The 19,040-nt window shown below is 37.9% G+C and overlaps 1 protein-coding gene across 8 annotated transcripts in view; it reads right to left on the bottom strand.

Annotated features, from left to right (window-relative positions):
- Positions 1-852: 852 nt before the first annotated feature.
- LOC113063845 (AF4/FMR2 family member 4-like) overlaps positions 853-19,040 on the bottom strand; it is a 32,677-nt gene continuing 14,489 nt past the window's right edge. For 5 of the 8 annotated variants that reach the window (XM_026234230.1, XM_026234229.1, XM_026234234.1 and 2 more), the window contains 19 exons: positions 17,926-18,582; positions 15,943-15,984; positions 15,549-15,638; positions 15,240-15,270; positions 15,094-15,157; positions 14,702-14,794; positions 12,835-12,982; positions 10,587-11,432; positions 9,838-9,917; positions 9,271-9,463; positions 8,547-8,635; positions 8,085-8,148; positions 7,945-7,995; positions 6,877-7,013; positions 6,724-6,795; positions 5,316-5,409; positions 4,992-5,035; positions 4,648-4,865; positions 853-3,290 (listed from right to left, as the gene is read on the bottom strand). In XM_026234230.1, the coding sequence (XP_026090015.1) occupies positions 3,163-3,290; positions 4,648-4,865; positions 4,992-5,035; positions 5,316-5,409; positions 6,724-6,795; positions 6,877-7,013; positions 7,945-7,995; positions 8,085-8,148; positions 8,547-8,635; positions 9,271-9,463; positions 9,838-9,917; positions 10,587-11,432; positions 12,835-12,982; positions 14,702-14,794; positions 15,094-15,157; positions 15,240-15,270; positions 15,549-15,638; positions 15,943-15,984; positions 17,926-18,582 (3,141 nt within the window). In that variant the 3' untranslated portion in view covers positions 853-3,162. The remainder of the gene's footprint in view (positions 3,291-4,647; positions 4,866-4,991; positions 5,036-5,315; positions 5,410-6,723; positions 6,796-6,876; positions 7,014-7,944; positions 7,996-8,084; positions 8,149-8,546; positions 8,636-9,270; positions 9,464-9,837; positions 9,918-10,586; positions 11,433-12,834; positions 12,983-14,701; positions 14,795-15,093; positions 15,158-15,239; positions 15,271-15,548; positions 15,639-15,942; positions 15,985-17,925; positions 18,583-19,040) is intronic. The other 3 variants (XM_026234231.1, XM_026234232.1, XM_026234233.1) reach the window with 3 other exon arrangements.

Genomic DNA, 19,040 nt, shown 5'->3' with positions numbered 1-19,040 from the left:
GTGCTAATTTGCATATATTTCTAGTACTGCAATCTGAACACTGGATGACGCTGGTTTCAAATTTCTTGTTTAATTTTTTTGCCATATTGGAGTCAGATGTTTATCTCTTTTTGTCACTCCATAAGAATAAAATGTTGTATAGAATCAAGAAAATTACATGAACAAATCCCTCTGTAATAACCTTCAGAATATAGAAAGGAATGAATATGTAAAGTTTGGTGTGTGCAACTGCTACTGATGTCATAGAGATTAATGGCTCAGAGTTGGAGAAAACGGCCTTTAAAAATATGTATTGATAAAGTGCAATAAAAGAAACACTTAATGTCTTTTAGATGTTTCCTTTCCATTAGTCTAAAAAAAAAAACACTTTAACAAAAAGCTAAAAAGGTGCTTTTTGTCTGCAGTGTCTCCCCTTAAATAACAAAAAATAATAAAAACTCCAAACATTTGATATCTCTGTAATGCCCAGAATCCATCCAGACTTGAAGGGTCTCAGAGAAATTCACTAAAATATAATGTCCTTCGGCGACAAAAAGTAATGAAAAAGTAACGTAATGCATTACTTTCCATGAAAAGTAACAGATACAATGAGTAATGCAATATTGCAATGCATTGCTTTTAAAAGTAAGTTTCCCCAACACTGGTAGAATTAATTCCAGCACTGCTCTAAACCTCTTTTGTCACATAACAGAATCATTAACACGAGCTGTGAAAAGGTGATTAAAATGCTGAAACACTTGTTGGTGCATTTCTTTCTCCATCTGGCCCAACTTATGCATTAAAATTCATAGTGTACTCCCCTTCACACCAATCCTCAAAACACCTTTAAAAGAAAGAAAAGAAATTCAGAACTCTTTAATCATATATATTTTATTCTCAATACAGCAAAATACAAAGATGATTCGCAACAGACTCAGAAAATCCATTAGTAATACTCACTTCACCAAAAAACAAAAAAAAAGTGTTTAAATTACAAGTTATTACAAGTTTGGATAATCGAGGCTCATAAGAGTACCTTTAAAATCATAGATCATATTGCATCCATATATGAATATATATATGTAGATTTCATCTGGTCAATACTTTTAAAACTAAATTGATTTTATACTGCTTGCCAATGATTGCTTTGAGAATGAGTCCTACACACAGACATCTAGAACAATGATGCTCCTCTCTTCAGACAGCAGTCCTATGTCAATAATGGCAGATCTTTCTTCTGGTCAACTGCATTTAGCCCATTTCAACCGGACCAACATCACCTGAACGACAGAAAGCCATGTTCATATAGCACTGCAAATCTGAACATAACTGTACGGACATCACTAACATACAGTGTTCTGTTGAGAGAAAAGAAAATGTGCATTTAATATATTCACATTCTATTTACAATTAATACAAATGTTAAATCGTTGTAAAAAAGAAAAATTATCCTAAAAGAGAATTTCTATGTACATCTGTACAGCTTAGTATTTAAATAGAAACATGCGAGTGTTATTTTCCAACAGGACGAGAAAAAAAAAATAAGATAGAAACTCTCAGCTTGGGTACAGTTATGATCACACAGATAATTAAACATGGATTTAAATCAATCAGTCATGTCGAATCCTCTAAAAGCACTATCATGAATTCTAGTAGAAAAGATTAAAATGGTAAAAACAAGAAAAAAAAAAAGACAGCACAACAACTTCATGTCAGGAGAAGGGAAAATCATTTTAACAACCCATGTTCATATGATGAATCTGGTACAGAAATCAAATTAGTGCATGGATTCATTTACATAAAAGCACAATTAACAGACCTCACCCCATAACACACTGCATTTACTGACTCTCTAAATCAAAATGATGGATTCTGAAAGGTAGCGAGCGCATTTAGTGATGCATCTAGTCGCCAGCCTTTAAATACGTTTAACCTCTAAAAGTTGATGACAATTTCAATTGGCAGGAGTCTTCATTAGCTACTCCACAAACGAGCAAGAAAAGCATCTGCATAGACAGAAGAAACAGTTTAGAGGAAAGATTCTAGTGCAAGAGACGCCAAGTTTCCAGCATTTCGTATCCGGTGGATTGACTTTTCACTTCCCCGCCTTCCTCTTCTCGGTGCTAAACGCTTCTGAGTTTTGATCTGATGAACTGCGTGTGTGGATTGCAGGCCGGTCTGTGCTAATATGTACATATATAAACTGCTATTCTCAACAGCACACATAAATATATCACCACTCGACTGCAAGGACTTTTCAAAGAACTGCAACACACAGGTGACTGTGACACTATAAAGGCAACCTCAAGACTCACATTAAATATTTAAATATGATATTTTCATATACAATAGAAATACGTCTCTTATCTCGTATTGCAACCCTGTTACCATGCCCAAGAGTGAAAAAACGCAACTTGGAACAATTCGCCATTATCTAAATAAAATCTATTATTAGGCTGAGCCACGGTAATAAAATACTCCTGCGTTTAATACCAGAAAATCAATAGTGAGAAAGTGACACCTATGTGAGTGAGCGCTACATTTCGACTAAAAATCTTGGCCTGGGAGTTTGTGGTAGTGATGTATACAAAGAAGACATGACCGGCGTCTGTGGATGAGACAGGCCAAAAAACTAAATAAGAGATTAGGAATAATGCCTTGATATGGTGCCCGACAGTCTCTTAGTCTGGCACTGCTTTCATTATCTGCCGAGTGCATGATGTTCTTTCAGCTTCAAACCTTTCTAGATGTGTATTTCAAGAGAGTTAGTTTCCTGTATATCAAATACAAGGCACGATAAAATGATAAAAAAAAGAAAACCTCAATTTTAAAAGCACCTTTGGTTAAAAGGAGGTACTCTGGTTGAAATAAAAAGCTATAAACATCCAATTATTAGTCTTGTTTGCTTACAGCTAGCAGAAAATTATCAAAAAAGACAGGCAAAGTAAGAAACCAGGCTTTTTTTTTGCTAAACAAGCCGGTGATGTGAGCAGGACGATGCAGTGAACGCTCTGACAGATGTCCGGTTTGGCCGCCTCCCCTCTCATGAATATTCATAGGGTCTGTGGTGGAGGGGCGGGGCTCGAGTGCTTCCATTTTTGGCAAGCTGGTGTAGAAATGAACACAGTGTCACAGGGACGTCTGAGGCAGATCGAGGCATAGAGGGACTACGGATAGATGGCTCTACTGAATGAGCTTGGCGTCCAGTCGTAGCCAGTGCAAGCCCTGCCGTGTGAACCGCACCAGCTCAGTCATGCTGCTGGTGTTGAAGATGAGCGGACCCATAACCTTGTCCAGCTCAGAGAAGAACTCTGCAGGAAAGACCAAAAGAAGAAGTCAGACTTGACGGCCCTTTAACAGGTGGATTCATGCAAGCAAAAAAAAAAAAAAGAAAAAAAAAAAAGACATTCTTGCGTTATTGCTGGGAAGAAATTGATCGGTATTCAGCAGGAAACACATGACAATACGAGCAGGAACAGACATTGAGCTTTTCACAATACACACTGTTTTTACAGGAAGTCATATTATCAAATGTTTACAACATTGTAATGTCTTCATGCCTTAGTCACATTGATTTTGAATTGGTTTTGTTTCACAGTCATCTCCAGGGTGCAGTTATCCCTATTGCTTGTACACTTTTTTTCTACCACATCTTTTCTTCCCTTCTCCTCTCTATTAATGTGCTTGGACACAGGGCTCTGTGAACAGCCAGAGTCTTTTGCAATGACTTTTTGTGTCTTGCCCTCCTTGTGCAAGGTGTCAATAGCCATCTTTAGGACAACTGTCAAGTCAGCAGTCTTCCCCATGATTGTGTATCCTACAGAACTAGACTGAGAGACCATTTAAAGGCTTTTGCAGGTGTTTTGAATTAATCAGCTGATTAGAGTGTGGCACCAGGTGTCTTCAATATTGAACCTTTTCACAATATTCTAATTTTCTTAGATACTGAATCTGGGGTTTTCCTTAGTTGTCAGTTATAAACATTAAAATTAAAAGAATTTTCAGTGAAGTTTTACTTTTTGAATGGAATTAGTGAAATATAATTAGAATATCGTCAGAAAGTTTATGACCAGCACCTTACTTTATTCATCTTTGCTTCTAAAAATTCTGAACAAAAATTGTATTAATAATTAACAGGTTCCAAAAAAAAAAATATTAATCAGCAAAGTATTTTCCAACATTGATAATAAATCCTCATATCAGAATGATTTCTGAAGATCATGTGACACTGAAAATACAGCTGCACATCACAGGAAGAAATTATATTTTAAAGTCCATTAAAATAGAAAGCCAGCATTTTCAATGGCCATAATATTTCACAATATCACAGTTTTTTCTGTTTTTGATCACATAAATGCAGCCTTGATGAGAAATGCAGAAGAGACTTCTTTAAATCATTCTGATCCCAAGCTTTTCTATGGCAGTGTACTTCCAACTTTTCATGAAAAGCTTGGCATTAATAATTACATTTTGTAATTATATCAAACTTGTAATCTATCAATACTGTAAGGAAATAATGCAAAAGACAATGCAACGCTTTCTATGAAAATTCCTGCTTGCTTAGAAACCGAGAGACTGAATAAAGTTCAGAAAAGATGTGTGGAGTCACAAAAGCACCTCAGTACAGCTTCAGGAAGATTGGAAAGAGGCATAAGTAACAACACACACCTCTCTGCTCTTTGGCGAGCTGTTCGGCCTGCTCCCACACCTCGATGGCGTAGAGGAAGTTGGAGGTGACCTGGACGTAGCTGGCTGCCATCTGGTGGATGCGCTGTGGGATGGTGACGGAGGAGCTGGCGCTCTGGCTGGAGCTGCTGGAGGAGAAGCTGGCTCCACTGCCAGGAGACAGTTTCGGAGAGACCGGAGACGGCATTCCCACAGACTTACTGCAGGACACACAGCACAGAGTCACGAGTGTATACACACACTGAGATGAGGTTGCTGTGGTTACATTTCTATTAAATGAACACCATCAAAAATAAAATAATATAAACTTAACTAATGCAACTTACTTTGCTACTCCAGGAGACGGAGCTTGGGTATTACTCAACGAATTCTGGAAAAATACATAAGTTAAACCGTCGTTAACACATCTGGTGTATGTTATGATTTCGAGAAACACTAACAACAACTAAATGTCATACTTTTGATCAATATAATGTGTCCTTGCTAAATATAAAAGACAGTTAAGTAATAGAAATGTTTCTTATGAAGCAAATTTAGCATATTATTCTGATTTCTGAAGATCATGTGACTCTGAAGACTGCAGGAATGATGCTGAAAATACAGCGGAGCATCACAGAAATAAACAGCATTTAAAAAATACATCCCGTTACCTTCAAGTGTTCAGTGAGTGTTTTAGAGTATTTCAGAGCACTTTCTTTGCGTAGCTTGAAGAGCCTCAAATACAGGAGCGCTTGGCACCTGAGACTACAGAGAGAGAGGGGGGGGGGGGGGGGGAGAGGGAGAGAGAGGGAGAGAGAGAGAGAGAGAGAGAGAGAGAGAGAGAGAGAGATCCTCGGGTTAGATTTGACATCCACATTAACTCACAGTTAGAGTCAAACAAAGACAACTGGGATCAAACGCTGACAATACATTAAAAGGAACAGTCTGACAGAAGTCAATACTTATTCACCATTTACTAAGTTTCCTTAAAAGATATTTTGAAGAATGCGAGAAGCCATGCAGTTGATGGTAGCCATTGACTTCCATAGTACAGAAAAAAATATTACAGAAGTCATCTGGGACCAAAAACCTGTTTACTCCTCACAGAAAGAGCAACACGTGCGGCATGACATCACTTGGTGTGAATAAATATAGATTCAAACTCAAAGAGACATGATAGTCTGCACATGACCTGATATTTCATTCGGACCCAGAATACAGCGAGATGAACATCACAAAGCGCTAAACTCTCCTGCAGTGTGCGTTTCATTCATACTCAAAGCTAGAGGGCGCTCTCACACTGATAGTGATATCAGGAAACTCCAAATATGGACAAGAGCGTGGTTTTCACAGGAAAACAGAAACTTATGCAAACACGGAGACATTAATATACCATCACGACAATAAATTGTTTTTCAAGTCATCTCCAGCAGGTGATAAATAAAGTATATGAACAAAGCAATTGACATAGAAACTATTCTGCCTTATTATGTGATAAACAGTGTTTGTAGTATATAAACAAATCATTATTTGTTATTGTCCAGCATTTATAGATTTCTAAGCCAATTAAAAGCTAGAAAATAAGAGAAAAATGTAAGTTGCCTAAACTACCAGTCAGAAGATTTTGAACAGTAAGCTTGTTAATGTTTTTTTTTTTTAAAGAAGTCTCTTCTGTTCACCAAACCTGCATTTATTTGATCCAAAGTACAGCAAAATGGTAAGATTTTGAAATATTTTTATTAGCCCATTTAAAATAGCTGTTTTCTATTTGAATATATTTCAAAATGTAATTTATTGAACATCCTGGATCTTTTTCGTCGCTCTTCTTTATTCTTTTTTTTTTTAAATGTATTATAGAAGTATCGGATCAGGACTCGGTATCAGCAGATACTCAAAATCAAATGACTCGGACTCGAGGGCAAAAACACCTGATCGGGACATCCCCATTTACAATGATTTAAAACTCAATCCATTAGATTATTAGTTCATTGTGTTCACATGATCGTTTTCTCAAACTCTCTCTCGTGTTCATTCAGAGTTGCTGTGTTCGTGCAGAAGTGCTGTGTTTCTGCTACGTACCACAGCACCGCTAGCCGTTTGTCTGCAGAGGTTGCATCCGGAGCCATGTAGCTCTTCAGCTTCATAGTGTACCTGCACAAACACACAAACACACGCGTGTCAGCAATCTCTGACAGCACAGTGAAGAAAGACAGATGCTGGGGGACCGCTTACTTGATGAGCTCCACGGTCTCTGCGTACATGGGGAAGGGGGATTTGGCCTCCTGGGCGCTCTTCTCCAGGGCGTTTCCACACTCGATGAAAGACACCACAGCGTCCAGGTAATACACGGCCTTCTCAAACCGGTCCATCTGCGGAAAAGACGACGCACGTCAGAGCCAAAACTAACTCGATACAGACACTTCTAAGCTCCACTCCACACGTTACGTCACGAAATGCGTGAGAATGCAAAGATGTGCTATAAAGGACAATCAATCTTCTTTTATTCTCAGCTTTCATGCCTGCATTTATTTCGGACACAGATTTTTGACATATGGGTCAAAGACGGGACGTCCCATTTTGGTGTCCCCATCAAATTAAAATGTAAACTTCTATGCATAGAAAGGATATTAAATGCAAGTAAAGCATCTACTTCAATGCTTTAAACAACATGTCAAAAATATAGTGAAATAATGTTCGGTCTTCATTCAGCGCAACAGATAGATTTAAGTGAAAATTAAGCAATTATACTTATTCGTATATATGATCAACCTTTATTTAGAGGAGCAACTCTCACTATTAACCATGTCTTTTACCTCAAACTACTAATTTGTTGTTCATTAATAGTTAGTAAGGGAGTTTTTAGTTTAGGTACATCTAAATTATGTGCATGCACAATAATGCATTAATATGTACACTAATAAACAGCCAATAAGCTAGTAAAATGCATTCTAATAATCAATAGTTAACAGTGAGAATTTAGTGTTTTCATATATAAAAGAAAAAGTGATCGCACTAAATACTTTTCTATTTTAAATAACAAAATCATGTGGCAAATACTGGTGAAGATGTAAATGATGTAAAGGGGCTGCACTGGAGGTCTATTTGTCATCGAATGTCTTATTTGAAATATGCCTGACAAGATTTTTTTTGGTATGTGAACTATTGTTACACTGAATGACATTATAGTGGTTGTCTTCTGTAAATCATGATAAAAATGCATGCAAAAAAATAAGAATTAAGGTTGCATTAAACATTTGTTTTGATGCTTGAAACCCCTTCAGAGTAAGAAACAGAACTGACCCATGTGCTTCGTGTGAGGAGAGCACCTGTTGTGTCGCTCTCAATGTTGAACTAAGACAAAAGGTCAGGGGTCACAGATATATCATGCAGATTATCTGACACGCACATCGAGAGGCGTAGGCCAGTAAACAAAGCCTCACCAGAGCATCTGCGTTGTGTTTCAGTTTCTTCGCTTCTTGAAGGTAATGATCAGCCGAATGAACCCTGCAATTTAGATGAAGGACTGGCTGTTACTTCACATCATAAGTTCAAAAACGACAACACTGTGTGCAAAAATAAAGACGGAGGAAATGCACAGCAAAATAATAAATGAAAATAGTCACAGCCAATGATGCTGGAATCCCCCACTATGTGTTGCCAGATTTTAGACCAATGAAATTTCACCATGCATTGAAAATAAAATGAGTTTAAACAAGTTTTTTTTTTTTTTTAAGGAATACTGTTTTAAGGTATGGCTTCTCAGTGGGACATAAAAAAAACATCTCAGTAATAGACCATTAACGTGCATTAACATTAAATCTTTTAACTCACAATCACACAGTGTAAAAGGATCTTAAGGAATAAATCAAAGCGATTATTCAGACAAAAGATGAACATCATACCGGTCCTCAAACAGGAGTTTGGATCTAGATTTAGAGCCATCGGAGAGAGGCGGCACTGCAATGGGATTCTCCGTTTTAGAGCTTTTCTCCTGAAGAACAAAAAAACAAAACCTGTCATGTCTAAGGATTCTTAAATCGAGATATATTAGTAATGCCATAAGAAGTCTAGTTTTCTGAGAAACTGATCAAGACGAAGTGAATCTGTGACTGAAATGAGAACAAACATCTGCCAACAAACATCTCAATTCAAAGAGAAAACAAGTTTTCATTCCCAGCTGACAGATGTGTAAAGCTTAAACACTCATTCAGTTAAATCTTGCACCTCAAGTTAATGTGTAGATTGGAAAACAAAAACACGTTGCCCTTTTTTTAGCAATGCATGCAATATTTAATACCATGACTATGAATAAAAGACTTTCTGTTTTGAATTAATGGTTTTGCAGAAACCCTCACAATACGAAAACAAAGTCTAAAAGGCACGCACATAGACAATGAAAAGGTGGCGTACATGCATTTATGTAGAATGTAAAACTATGCACGTATTAAAAATACGAAATTGTCCTTGCATTGAGGCTGACAGGACACAACTGTCAGTTTAGTACTGCATTCTTATAAAAGTGTTGCACAACCTCCAGATGCTCCATACGTCACTGTACACACACAATATAGGATGTGTAGCGCAAAAGGTGGAGACAGTAAACACTGGCCCCACGCACACACACACCTTGGCATCCCTGCGTAAGGGCTTGTGGTGTTTGGAGCTGCTCTTGCTGTTGTCTTTGCTGCTGGGAACAGAGGCGGAGGACTGGCTGAGCGTCCGCTTGCGGCCCTGGTGCTCTGATTTGGGCGTCCGCTGCAGCGTGATGGAAGGAGAGGGCGCAGACTCCTTCTCTTTGTCCTGAGCACGCTTAGATGAGCTAGAAAACATTTAACAGGATTAACAAACAGCTCGGAAGAACGTCAGTTATTTACACTGCTCTGAAGACTCTACTCCGGTATACAAAAATAAAAGAGGATTTTACACATTGGTGCATTTTTGTAACTAGAATGGTTTTAGATGTGTCCCTTAGGGAGTCTTTTTTGCACCAATGGAATACACATTGTTAAAATGTGACTAAAAACATTCTTGGATGGACGTTTCAGCGGTTTAAAGGCATAGATTTTCCATTTGCTAGCTCATAAGCATATGCACATTAAGCTGAGATTTAAAATCATAATACAAAATATTTAAATAATGCATTTGCATAAAGTTCCCAGTAAAATTAGTTAGATGAAAGCAGAATGAACTCACTCTTTACTACTGGGTTTGTGTGATGACTTTTCATCCAGTTTGGACTTCTTACTGTCTGGTTTGAGACCCTCTTCATCATTCTGTGGAAGAAACAAGATTTAATAAAAAGATACACTATTATTCAAAAGTTTAGGATAAGTGTGATTTGTTTTTTTATTTAAATTGATACATTTATTCAGCAAGGGCAAATAAAGACTTTATAAAACAAATGCAGAATATTTAGGTTTTAAATCAATTCTGTATTTTTTCCTATTCATCAAAGAATCTTTTAAAGAGAAATATGGAGCAGCACAATGGTTTTCAACGGTGATAATAATCAGAAATGTTTCTTGAGCAGTAAATCAGTATATCAGAATGATTTGTGAAGATCATGTGACACTGAAGACTGGATTAATGATGCTGAAAATACAGCTTTGATCACTGAAATAAATAACATTTTACAGTATAATTAAACAGAAAATAGATCTTTCAATTGCAATAAAATCTCACAATAGCAGATGTAGCCTTAGTGAGCATAAGAGACTTCTTATGCTCCAAAATGTTGAACAATAGTGTGCGTTCACAATTAAACCAAGCATACAACCAAAACCCATGCTCAGCATGCTTTAAGCAGTTGACCAATCACAACAGACTTGACAAGCTGACCAATCAGAGCAGAAGGTGGGCTTTAACGAGATGGGAAATACAACAAGGAGGTGTTGCAGCAGTCTCTTTAAATATACCCCAAAATAAAAACATCTTCCACCAACCTTGTGCTTTCTCTTCCCCTTGCTGGCTGCCTTTTCTCCAGGCTGTTTCTGGAAGTCTTTGCCCTGGGGAGGGGAGCTCCTCTCCACTTTCACCTCCGTTTCCTTGTAGACTCGACCAGGCACTCTGGACAGCAGATTGAGGTCGATCTGCACCAGCAGTCTGGACACCAGCCTCCCCTCTTGGTCACTCAGTGGGGAAAGCATGGGCGAGAACAGGGCGGACGGGTTCTCTGCGTACTGCTCTCTCGGCGTCTGCGAAGACGAGGGAACACTTTCGTTTCCCTCCGAGTCCGACGATGACAAGTCAGATTCGATGAACTCCCGGGACTTTTTCTTGCGTTTGTCTGGTGCCGGTCGCGGAGAGGAGGTTTTGGGCTCCTTCTTGATGTTGGGTTTGCGGGGGCCCTTGTTGGGTGCACGGACTCTGAGGTGTGACGGGATCTCGGGCGAGGGTTCGGTCTCCACTTTGAGCCCACCCTTCGGCTCCTCCACCACGGGTGGCTTCTCTGGCTTTTTAGGCTGCTTCTTGCCCACCACCGCTCGCCGCCCGCCCTGACTTCCCCCCTCGCTCTGAGCCGGAGACTTCTGACTTCGCCTGTCTTGCCCCTTCTGGTTTGGCCGGAGGTCTCGCCCGGCAGACGGCGTCACATCTTTTGAACCCGAGCCACTGTAAATCCTGCTGGAGCTGGCGTCTCGTCCCTCTTTCTTATACTTTGTTGGCGTCGTGCTGCGGTTCTCCACCGGAGAAGCAGGGGACAACTTGTTGGCTTTCTTGAACCAGTTGTCCAGCTGCCATTTGTTAGCCGTGGGCTGTTCCCGCTGTGATGTCAAACAGGGAAACTTGCACTGAGTGCGACATCAAACTCAGTTTAGCATAAAGCCTAATTAGCATAAACTAACGGTCTAACAAAGTTGAGGGAAATATACATGCATGATATTGTTAGGGTTGGGGAGTGAGAACCGGTTCTATATTTACAAGAAATTTAGATCCGATAAGACACGCATTTCAATTCATATAGTGTGTGAATAACCAATTGAGTTCTCTTTCACATCGTCTTGCGCTTAAATATACACAAATATTATGTTAAAGTTAGTGCGGTCAATCAAAAAAAAAAAAATTATAATAATTGCAATGCAATTCATTGCATGTTAATGTTTATATTGTTATAATTTACAATGAATTTCCAAATTAGTGTAGAAACAAAGATGGTATATTTTTAATTTGTTAAATGGCTCATTCTTATTAAGTAGCCTATTATTAATGAAGAGCAGTATCATTGATACCAATACTGCTTCTGAGGTCTCATATAGATTAATCTTTATTCAAGCTACAAAAGTGAATCAGCGAGCAGAGAAGTGACTGATTCTCTTTTGTTCTCGGATTTCCATCAAGTTTCACTTTAGAAGAAGCGCCGTCTCTTTAAAACCTGACGCAGATCTGACATACTTGTGGTTTTCTCTCTTTAACTTTACAGTCATTTAGGACTTTCCAACTCATTTAAGACTAGGTTTACGAGAGCACTCACCAAAAATGGGCATTTTGACAAAATTATGTGTTTTTGTCAGTGAAAGAGAATTCAGTGCTACATTAATTGTGTTATATACTTTTAACGTGTTAACTTATAGCAAAAAAAAAGATTGTATGATTACCATAAATTCTAGTTAAAATACGCTCACAACAAAAAAAAAAAAAACAGTTGGATTTGTCTTAAGTGAATGTAAACTGTTGAGAAAGAGGACACGTGTGCATTCAGTCTTAAAGTGACAGCAGTCAAAGAACAAACATAAAAAAAAAAATCACTCACTGAATAAAAAAAGGTTCTAACTTTAATATTTAATCTACATTTTATTTATATAAAAAAACCTACAGTGTAATTTTAAATTTGATTTACATTTCTGTTTTGTATTATTCATGCTACTGCTAATTAATGTTAATTAATACTGACGATCTTTATTCGTTTTTTGCATTCTTATTTTTGCTAAAACCAAAAGCAAAAGTTCCTTCCGGCTGCTCATCTTTTTTTATTCTCTAGACTGCTGATTTTTGTTCATGGTATTCAGCTGCAAAAGAATGCTTGCGCAAACACAGAATAAATGTTTGATATCTAAATGTTTTACCATATTGGAATCGAAACTGGTAAGAACTGGAACCGAAAAGCAGAATTGGAATCACTAAAATGATACCCAAACCTACACACTGTATCATAATGCAATCCTGTGTGTGTGTGTGTGTGTGAAGGCGATTCACCTCGGGTGACGCAGGGCGAGGGGGCTCGTCTTTCTCACTGTCTGTAGAGCTGTCCTCGCTCTCGCTGTCTGAACCAGAGCTGCTGTCCGAACCGCTGTGACTGCTGGTGTCTTCTCGATCAGCAGCCTCGCTGTTATTACTGTTGTTACTGGGGTAGACATACACTATTATTACCTTCTTGTTGGCTACATCTTTCCTCATGCATTCAGTTGTGCAAAGGCACAAATCCAAGTATTTATCAAAAGCTTTCATAATGAGCAATGTGCATCTCTTTACAACTTGTAAAGCCTAGTTTGGACATAAAGGGGCACTACATTACAACATACACACTACTATTTATAACTATGCATGAGCTAAATATTTACTGAAGTGCATGAGCAGGAGTAATAAACTAGCAGACTGACTGAATTGTACCAATGAGCTCATGTTTCACTTCAATCTTTTAGACACATATGATGTGATGATGACGACTCTACATTTAAAGAAAGAAAACATTATTTGAAAAATTACTTTGGTTAGTGGCTCTTCAACACAAACCCGATCTAAACAGCATGCCTAAAATCTGTAATAATAAATTAATATTTTTGCAATCTTTTTTTTAATCAGTATTTACTTTTTACTATTCATTTTAAATAGTTACTGAATGTTAATTGCATCATTATTTAGTGCTAAATAATGAACTATTTTTTTTAAAGACATGCAGTTGTACAGTAATAAATTGTTGAAATAAGTCAAATTATTACTATGAATAAATATAAATAAGTAATATTATTATAAAGACCTATACTCACATTAAAATAATCATTGACGCATTTCAGGTTGTGCTGTTAAAAGGAAACTAAACTTTTTTTTTTTGCTGCTAACTAACTAAAATCAAAAGGTTTAAGTATTTTCTCATTTATTGCAAAAAATGGATGTGCAAAATAAAATTACATCCTAATATTTCTTCATACACTATATTAACAACACACTATATTATAAACACCCTAAACACCTTACATAAATTAAGTTAATATTCTTTTAATGTTCTTTAAATGATGGCACAACTTCAGTGTTTACCGACCGGCTAGATTTCCTCATTTTATCCCAAACTGATTTTTAGAAAATCCACCCACCAATATCCAAGGCTTCAGAATTGGTGATACTTGCCTTCATTTATTAGTACTTCGTAAAAATAAGCTATTATATTTATATACATATATACTGTCATTATATACTGTTGATTTAGCATTAAAAAAAAAAATAATTTCACATTGAATCTCCTAATTAACATAAGATGTGATTAATCACCATTACAGGAAAATGTATGATTAATTAGTTAATGTTTTAACAGAGAACTAATAGAAACTCTTAATGTTATTTAATGTGGAAATCAATGGAAGGCAATTTTTACCATTAGCTGCATGACGCAAAAGTAGATAAAAGTAAGGATACACTGACATTTACAGCATGTCAATATAACTTCTGCTTGTGTTTGCTATCAGATCTTTGAGGTTAAACATCATATCTGACTAATACCACTAAGCATTTTTTTTAGGCCTTAAGACCTACTTCCTACATTCTGCCTTAGAAACTACTAGCTAGTTTGTATCTTTATTTGGTTGCACCATTTGTTCCTAAGTCTCTAGCACGGACTATAACTGAAGAGAGAACTTAAGATCCCACAAAATGTGGTTAGTTGCTTCACATGTTAGCAAGACTGTACCTTCCGGTCAAAACATGCATTTCTCAGCCAGAACAAAATGCATTATGGTCCAGAAAGTAGTCCAGACAAAATTAGCATTACCTTAACCTAATTGTGCATGTTAAAATATTTCACTGTTACCATATGCAGTGGAATAAAAGTTGTGGTAAACTTGACAGTCACCTTGTTGAGGTGTTTCTGGAGGGGTTTTTAGCAGGATCTTGCTCTCCGTCACTGTCTTCACTGCTGCTGAGCTTCAGATCTTCATGCAGCGTGCTGAAATAAGAGCAACACAAAAGAGGATCAGTTTCATTTACAATGAAAGTCAATCTGACGACCATTGTACTATCAACAGCTTTTACCACTGAGGGAGTCCAAAAATACATTTCTGTAGTAACCGACAGATGTTGTTCATAGAGCTTAACATCCTTAATATATAATACTAGAGGAGAAAAGAGGAGGAAAGGCTCAAGTCGTCTGCAGATCTAAAAGAAATGCTTGACTGAACTCTACAACTAGTTTAAAAAGAAAAAGCTCTAACACAACAAGTAGGTTTTAGTTAATCTGTGACTCACTTCTGGTCGCTGTCGCTCGGTTTAGACGTGTGACTGCTGGACGCGCTCTTCCCTGAGAGTTTCTCTAAGAGAGGAAAATAATCATCAGCACACAAAATACATCACTGCAAAAGAGCCAGTCTCATAAAAAGATGTCTAGAACTTACTTTGTGCCCCAAAAGACGGGTGCTGGGCATCCTACAATAAAGATAACAGTGACACGTGTATTACAAATAAAGTTGTTTAAAATTAATATGTACACTTTCTGAAACTGTATCATCATTTGTTTGCAGAACAATCGAAAGCTTCATGACTTCGTGCAGATTACGGGTGTAAATGTTTTTAGTATTAATGCATGTAGGTATTATACTCTGAATGACTGATTGTTTTTATTATATCTTCCAAACATGGTAAGAATGGACAGAGGCGAGTGTGCTTCAGGTGTCCTGCTGCTCCGTGACCCTTTCATGTCTGACCTTAGAGGTGGAGAAGGGAAATTTGGATGGTTCGGTCTTGCAGGGCGTGTGAATGGCTGTTAGTGGAGGAGGCCAGACCTGAGTCATTTCCTGATGGAGAAACAAAAACGCAATCGAAAGAGCTCGAGTTAGAAACCAGAGACCAAGCTCGTTTTGAACAATATTTTCCTTTAATGCTTTGACAACTCAATGGAGGCCTCCTTTACCCATGACATTAACATGCGTTTCATGGCTGATGTTTCATAGAGGAGTTGAATTTGCACCTTCAATCTGAGATCTTAGCGCCACTTTACATTTTACATATGTTTTGATAGCAAGTGTCAGTAAAGATAACAATTTACTTTTTCAGTGAACTTTTCTTTCACTATTGACAGCCAATAAAATTTGTTCTTACCTTTAAAATTTCATCAACACAGCTGGCATCTCCCACTGGACCCTGCAGGAACGAGCGAAAGCATGCAGATCTTTGCTTACAGAATCAATCAATCACATATACAGGGCTGCTTGGGACCACAGGGTCAAGTATAACTACATTTTTTTAAGTTGTCAGACCCTGGAGTAGAGCAATAATACATGCAACTTGCTAATGTTATTGTAAAGAGGTCAAACTTTAATACAATTATACAACTAACTCACCACAACACCTAGCATGTACATAAATAAAAGTGTAAAATTGTCTATGCTTATAATTATTTATAAACACATTCAGAGTGACTTACAGCCTTTTATATATCATGCATTTATTATTAGGGGTGCGATGATAAATCGATTTCTGAGCTAAGTTTTTAATAGCACTGCATGCTTTAGAAACAGCCGTATTCTGCTTGCTTCCAGTTCTTTACACACACAACTTGAACCTAACATAAAAGGTTTGAAAAGGTTGAAGTGAGTTAAAAGATTGTTCACAGTGGGCTGTGCTTACATTAGGTCCACAGATATAGTTTTTTTTGACAGCCGATGTCGATATCTTGTAAAGCAAGGGTTTGTATTGATTGTATTTATTTTAATATTTAGGCAATCATCTGGATACACATACACACTTCTCACAACTGCATTCGACCAAGTTTGCAAAGATTGTGAAATTACATTTTCATTAGTCATTCAGAGATTTTATTAAATTATATAAATGCGTATTTGCTGAATGTTGACAGCAAACGAGAAAGTATTGTGATGTTTGCCTTTCTATTACTAATAATAAAAAAAGCTAAATTGCTTTAATACTTTTTGTATACATAATTCCGTTCTTTAACCGTTCTGATTATTAGACAGACTTCCATCTGTATTAGACAGTATAACAGAAAACAAAAGGTGTGTGTGCTCAGGCGCCGTCAAAATAAAAGTCCCGCCTCGAATACATCGGCCAAACAGAAAAACTTATTGGGCGATGCCGATATTTGGAAAAATGCCAATTATCGGCCGATATATCGGCCATAGCAATACAGCAGTCAACTAGTTCACATTAATCTCACATCAAAAAAGCCATGGTGCAAGTACATTTAACCACTTACATGACAAGCATTTGAGTGTCCGGTTAAAAACTAGCCTAGAGCGCCATCTACTGTTGAAAACTAAAGCTCAGAATCAATTCCAGAGAGAATCGCGAAGCATTTGGAAAACAGAATCAACCGATTTATTGTCGCACCATTATTAATTATGCCTTGTATGACCTCATAAATATTTATGACCACTGTTAAAATACTTTTAATTACTTCTATGATGCGTTTTATGATTACAATTATTTATGAAAATATATAGTGCATTACAATGTACATTATAAATACCTTCAGAATGAATTATACATAAAGTGTCACCAAAATCACTTCGTAAGAATTTAGTTTAGGGACCAATTCTCACTATTAACTAGTTACTAATTAAAATGCATATTACTGGCATTCTGTCTGTTTATTAGTACGTATAAGGCACATATTAAGGTCTTATTCTGCATGACCATATTCTAGATCCCTTAATCCTTAAACCCCATACCTAAACTAAAAAAACTTCATTACTAACTATTATTAAGCAGGAAATTAGGAGTTTACGGAGGCAAAAGTCATAGTTAATAAGTAGTTAATAGTGATAATTGGTCCCCAAACTAAAGTGCAACCAAAACCTTGTCTGAAGACAGTCAGTTCCTTTGAGATATACATTAAAAACTCCTTGAATTTGTGTGAATCACATGAATAATCTATTTCTATGTCAGAATGACAAATTTAGCAACAAGTTCAAAGGTACAACCTTTCGAAAAATGAAAGGAGAAGTCCACTGTCGTTTACCTTTGAGCTCTGTTTTATCTCAGTGTATCAAGAGAAATTATATTTCTTATGATGTCAATGCTTTCATTAATATTAGGGGGAAAAATTCAGCATGCATGACTTACATCGACTGGCTGCGTCGGGATCTTGAGCTTGGTGAGCGAAGCCTTGCCATTAGGCTTCATTTCTCCCACGGCACTGCTGTGCGACTGGCCACCGTACGACTCCGAGGAGGTCTTGGGTTCGGCTGTTTCCTGGCCGTCCATGGGCCGCACATAGGCGGTGGGTTTTTGGACCATGGAGCTTGGTTTGATGAGTGAGGGCGGGAAGCTCTGGCTGGGATGCTGTCCACTGGAGAAGGAGTGAACTCTTGAGGGCGAGTCCCAGTTGGCTTCTCTGTCCCTGGGTGACTTGGTGCGGCTGCGCGGGTGTCCGCCGGAGCTCTTGGCCGGGCTGGATTTGTGCTCTGACCCGTGCTTGCTGGACTTCTTGCTGCTGCTGTAGTCTCGCTCGTGCCGTTGACCGCCGCTGCGGCTGCCCTGCACGGACGGGCGCTTCTGCGAGGAGGAGGAAGTAGAGGAGGATGGGCAGGACGAGGAAGAGTTGCCGCCAACAGGAGTCCATTTACTGTTCTGACTCTGGCTGGATTTATCGTCCGAGGAGGAGCTGGAGGCTTTGGGAATGAGCTTGGACATTGGGGCTTCACCGATGGTCTCCTTCATTTCGTCGTAATTTCCAAGCATGCTCTGGATGCGACTTGAGAGTTTATCTTCCTTGCAGGACTGTTGGGAGGAAAGGACAAGGTGAGAAAGACTGGAGATGAGTGCGAGAACAACAACTCAAACGCTTCAGGCAGACAGAACGCGTTTTTCAGGTTTGAAAATGCAAGGTGCAACGCATTGCACTTTTCTGGGTGACTCTTTTTTAATTTAGTAAAGAGCAATGTGATTTTTTTGTGTGTGATGTTAGGCAAGCACTGAATCAGCTGTCCTGTCAGTCTGATCAAGGATTATAACGCAAGTGCTCTAAAATATTTGGTTTGCTGTTAAGTAAAACATCATATAAGCAGAAATTAAGGCCGGCCTCTCAATTCATTCGACTGAAAAAAAAAGAAAAAAAAACCTGATTGACTTTGGGCACTTTTCTACTCCGAGAGACCTTTTTTATTTAAACTTCGTGCATTCGGAGAACTCCTACGAAGGAGCCCAGGTTGTGCAAACAGCACACAAAATAAATCACT

The sequence above is a fragment of the Carassius auratus genome, chromosome 46 (genome assembly GCF_003368295.1).
Source record: "Carassius auratus strain Wakin chromosome 46, ASM336829v1, whole genome shotgun sequence".
In the NCBI taxonomy this organism is placed as follows: Eukaryota; Metazoa; Chordata; class Actinopteri; order Cypriniformes; family Cyprinidae; genus Carassius; species Carassius auratus.
Note: the sequence above shows the minus strand (reverse complement) of the source record. Positions and strands in the feature narration are given on the sequence as shown.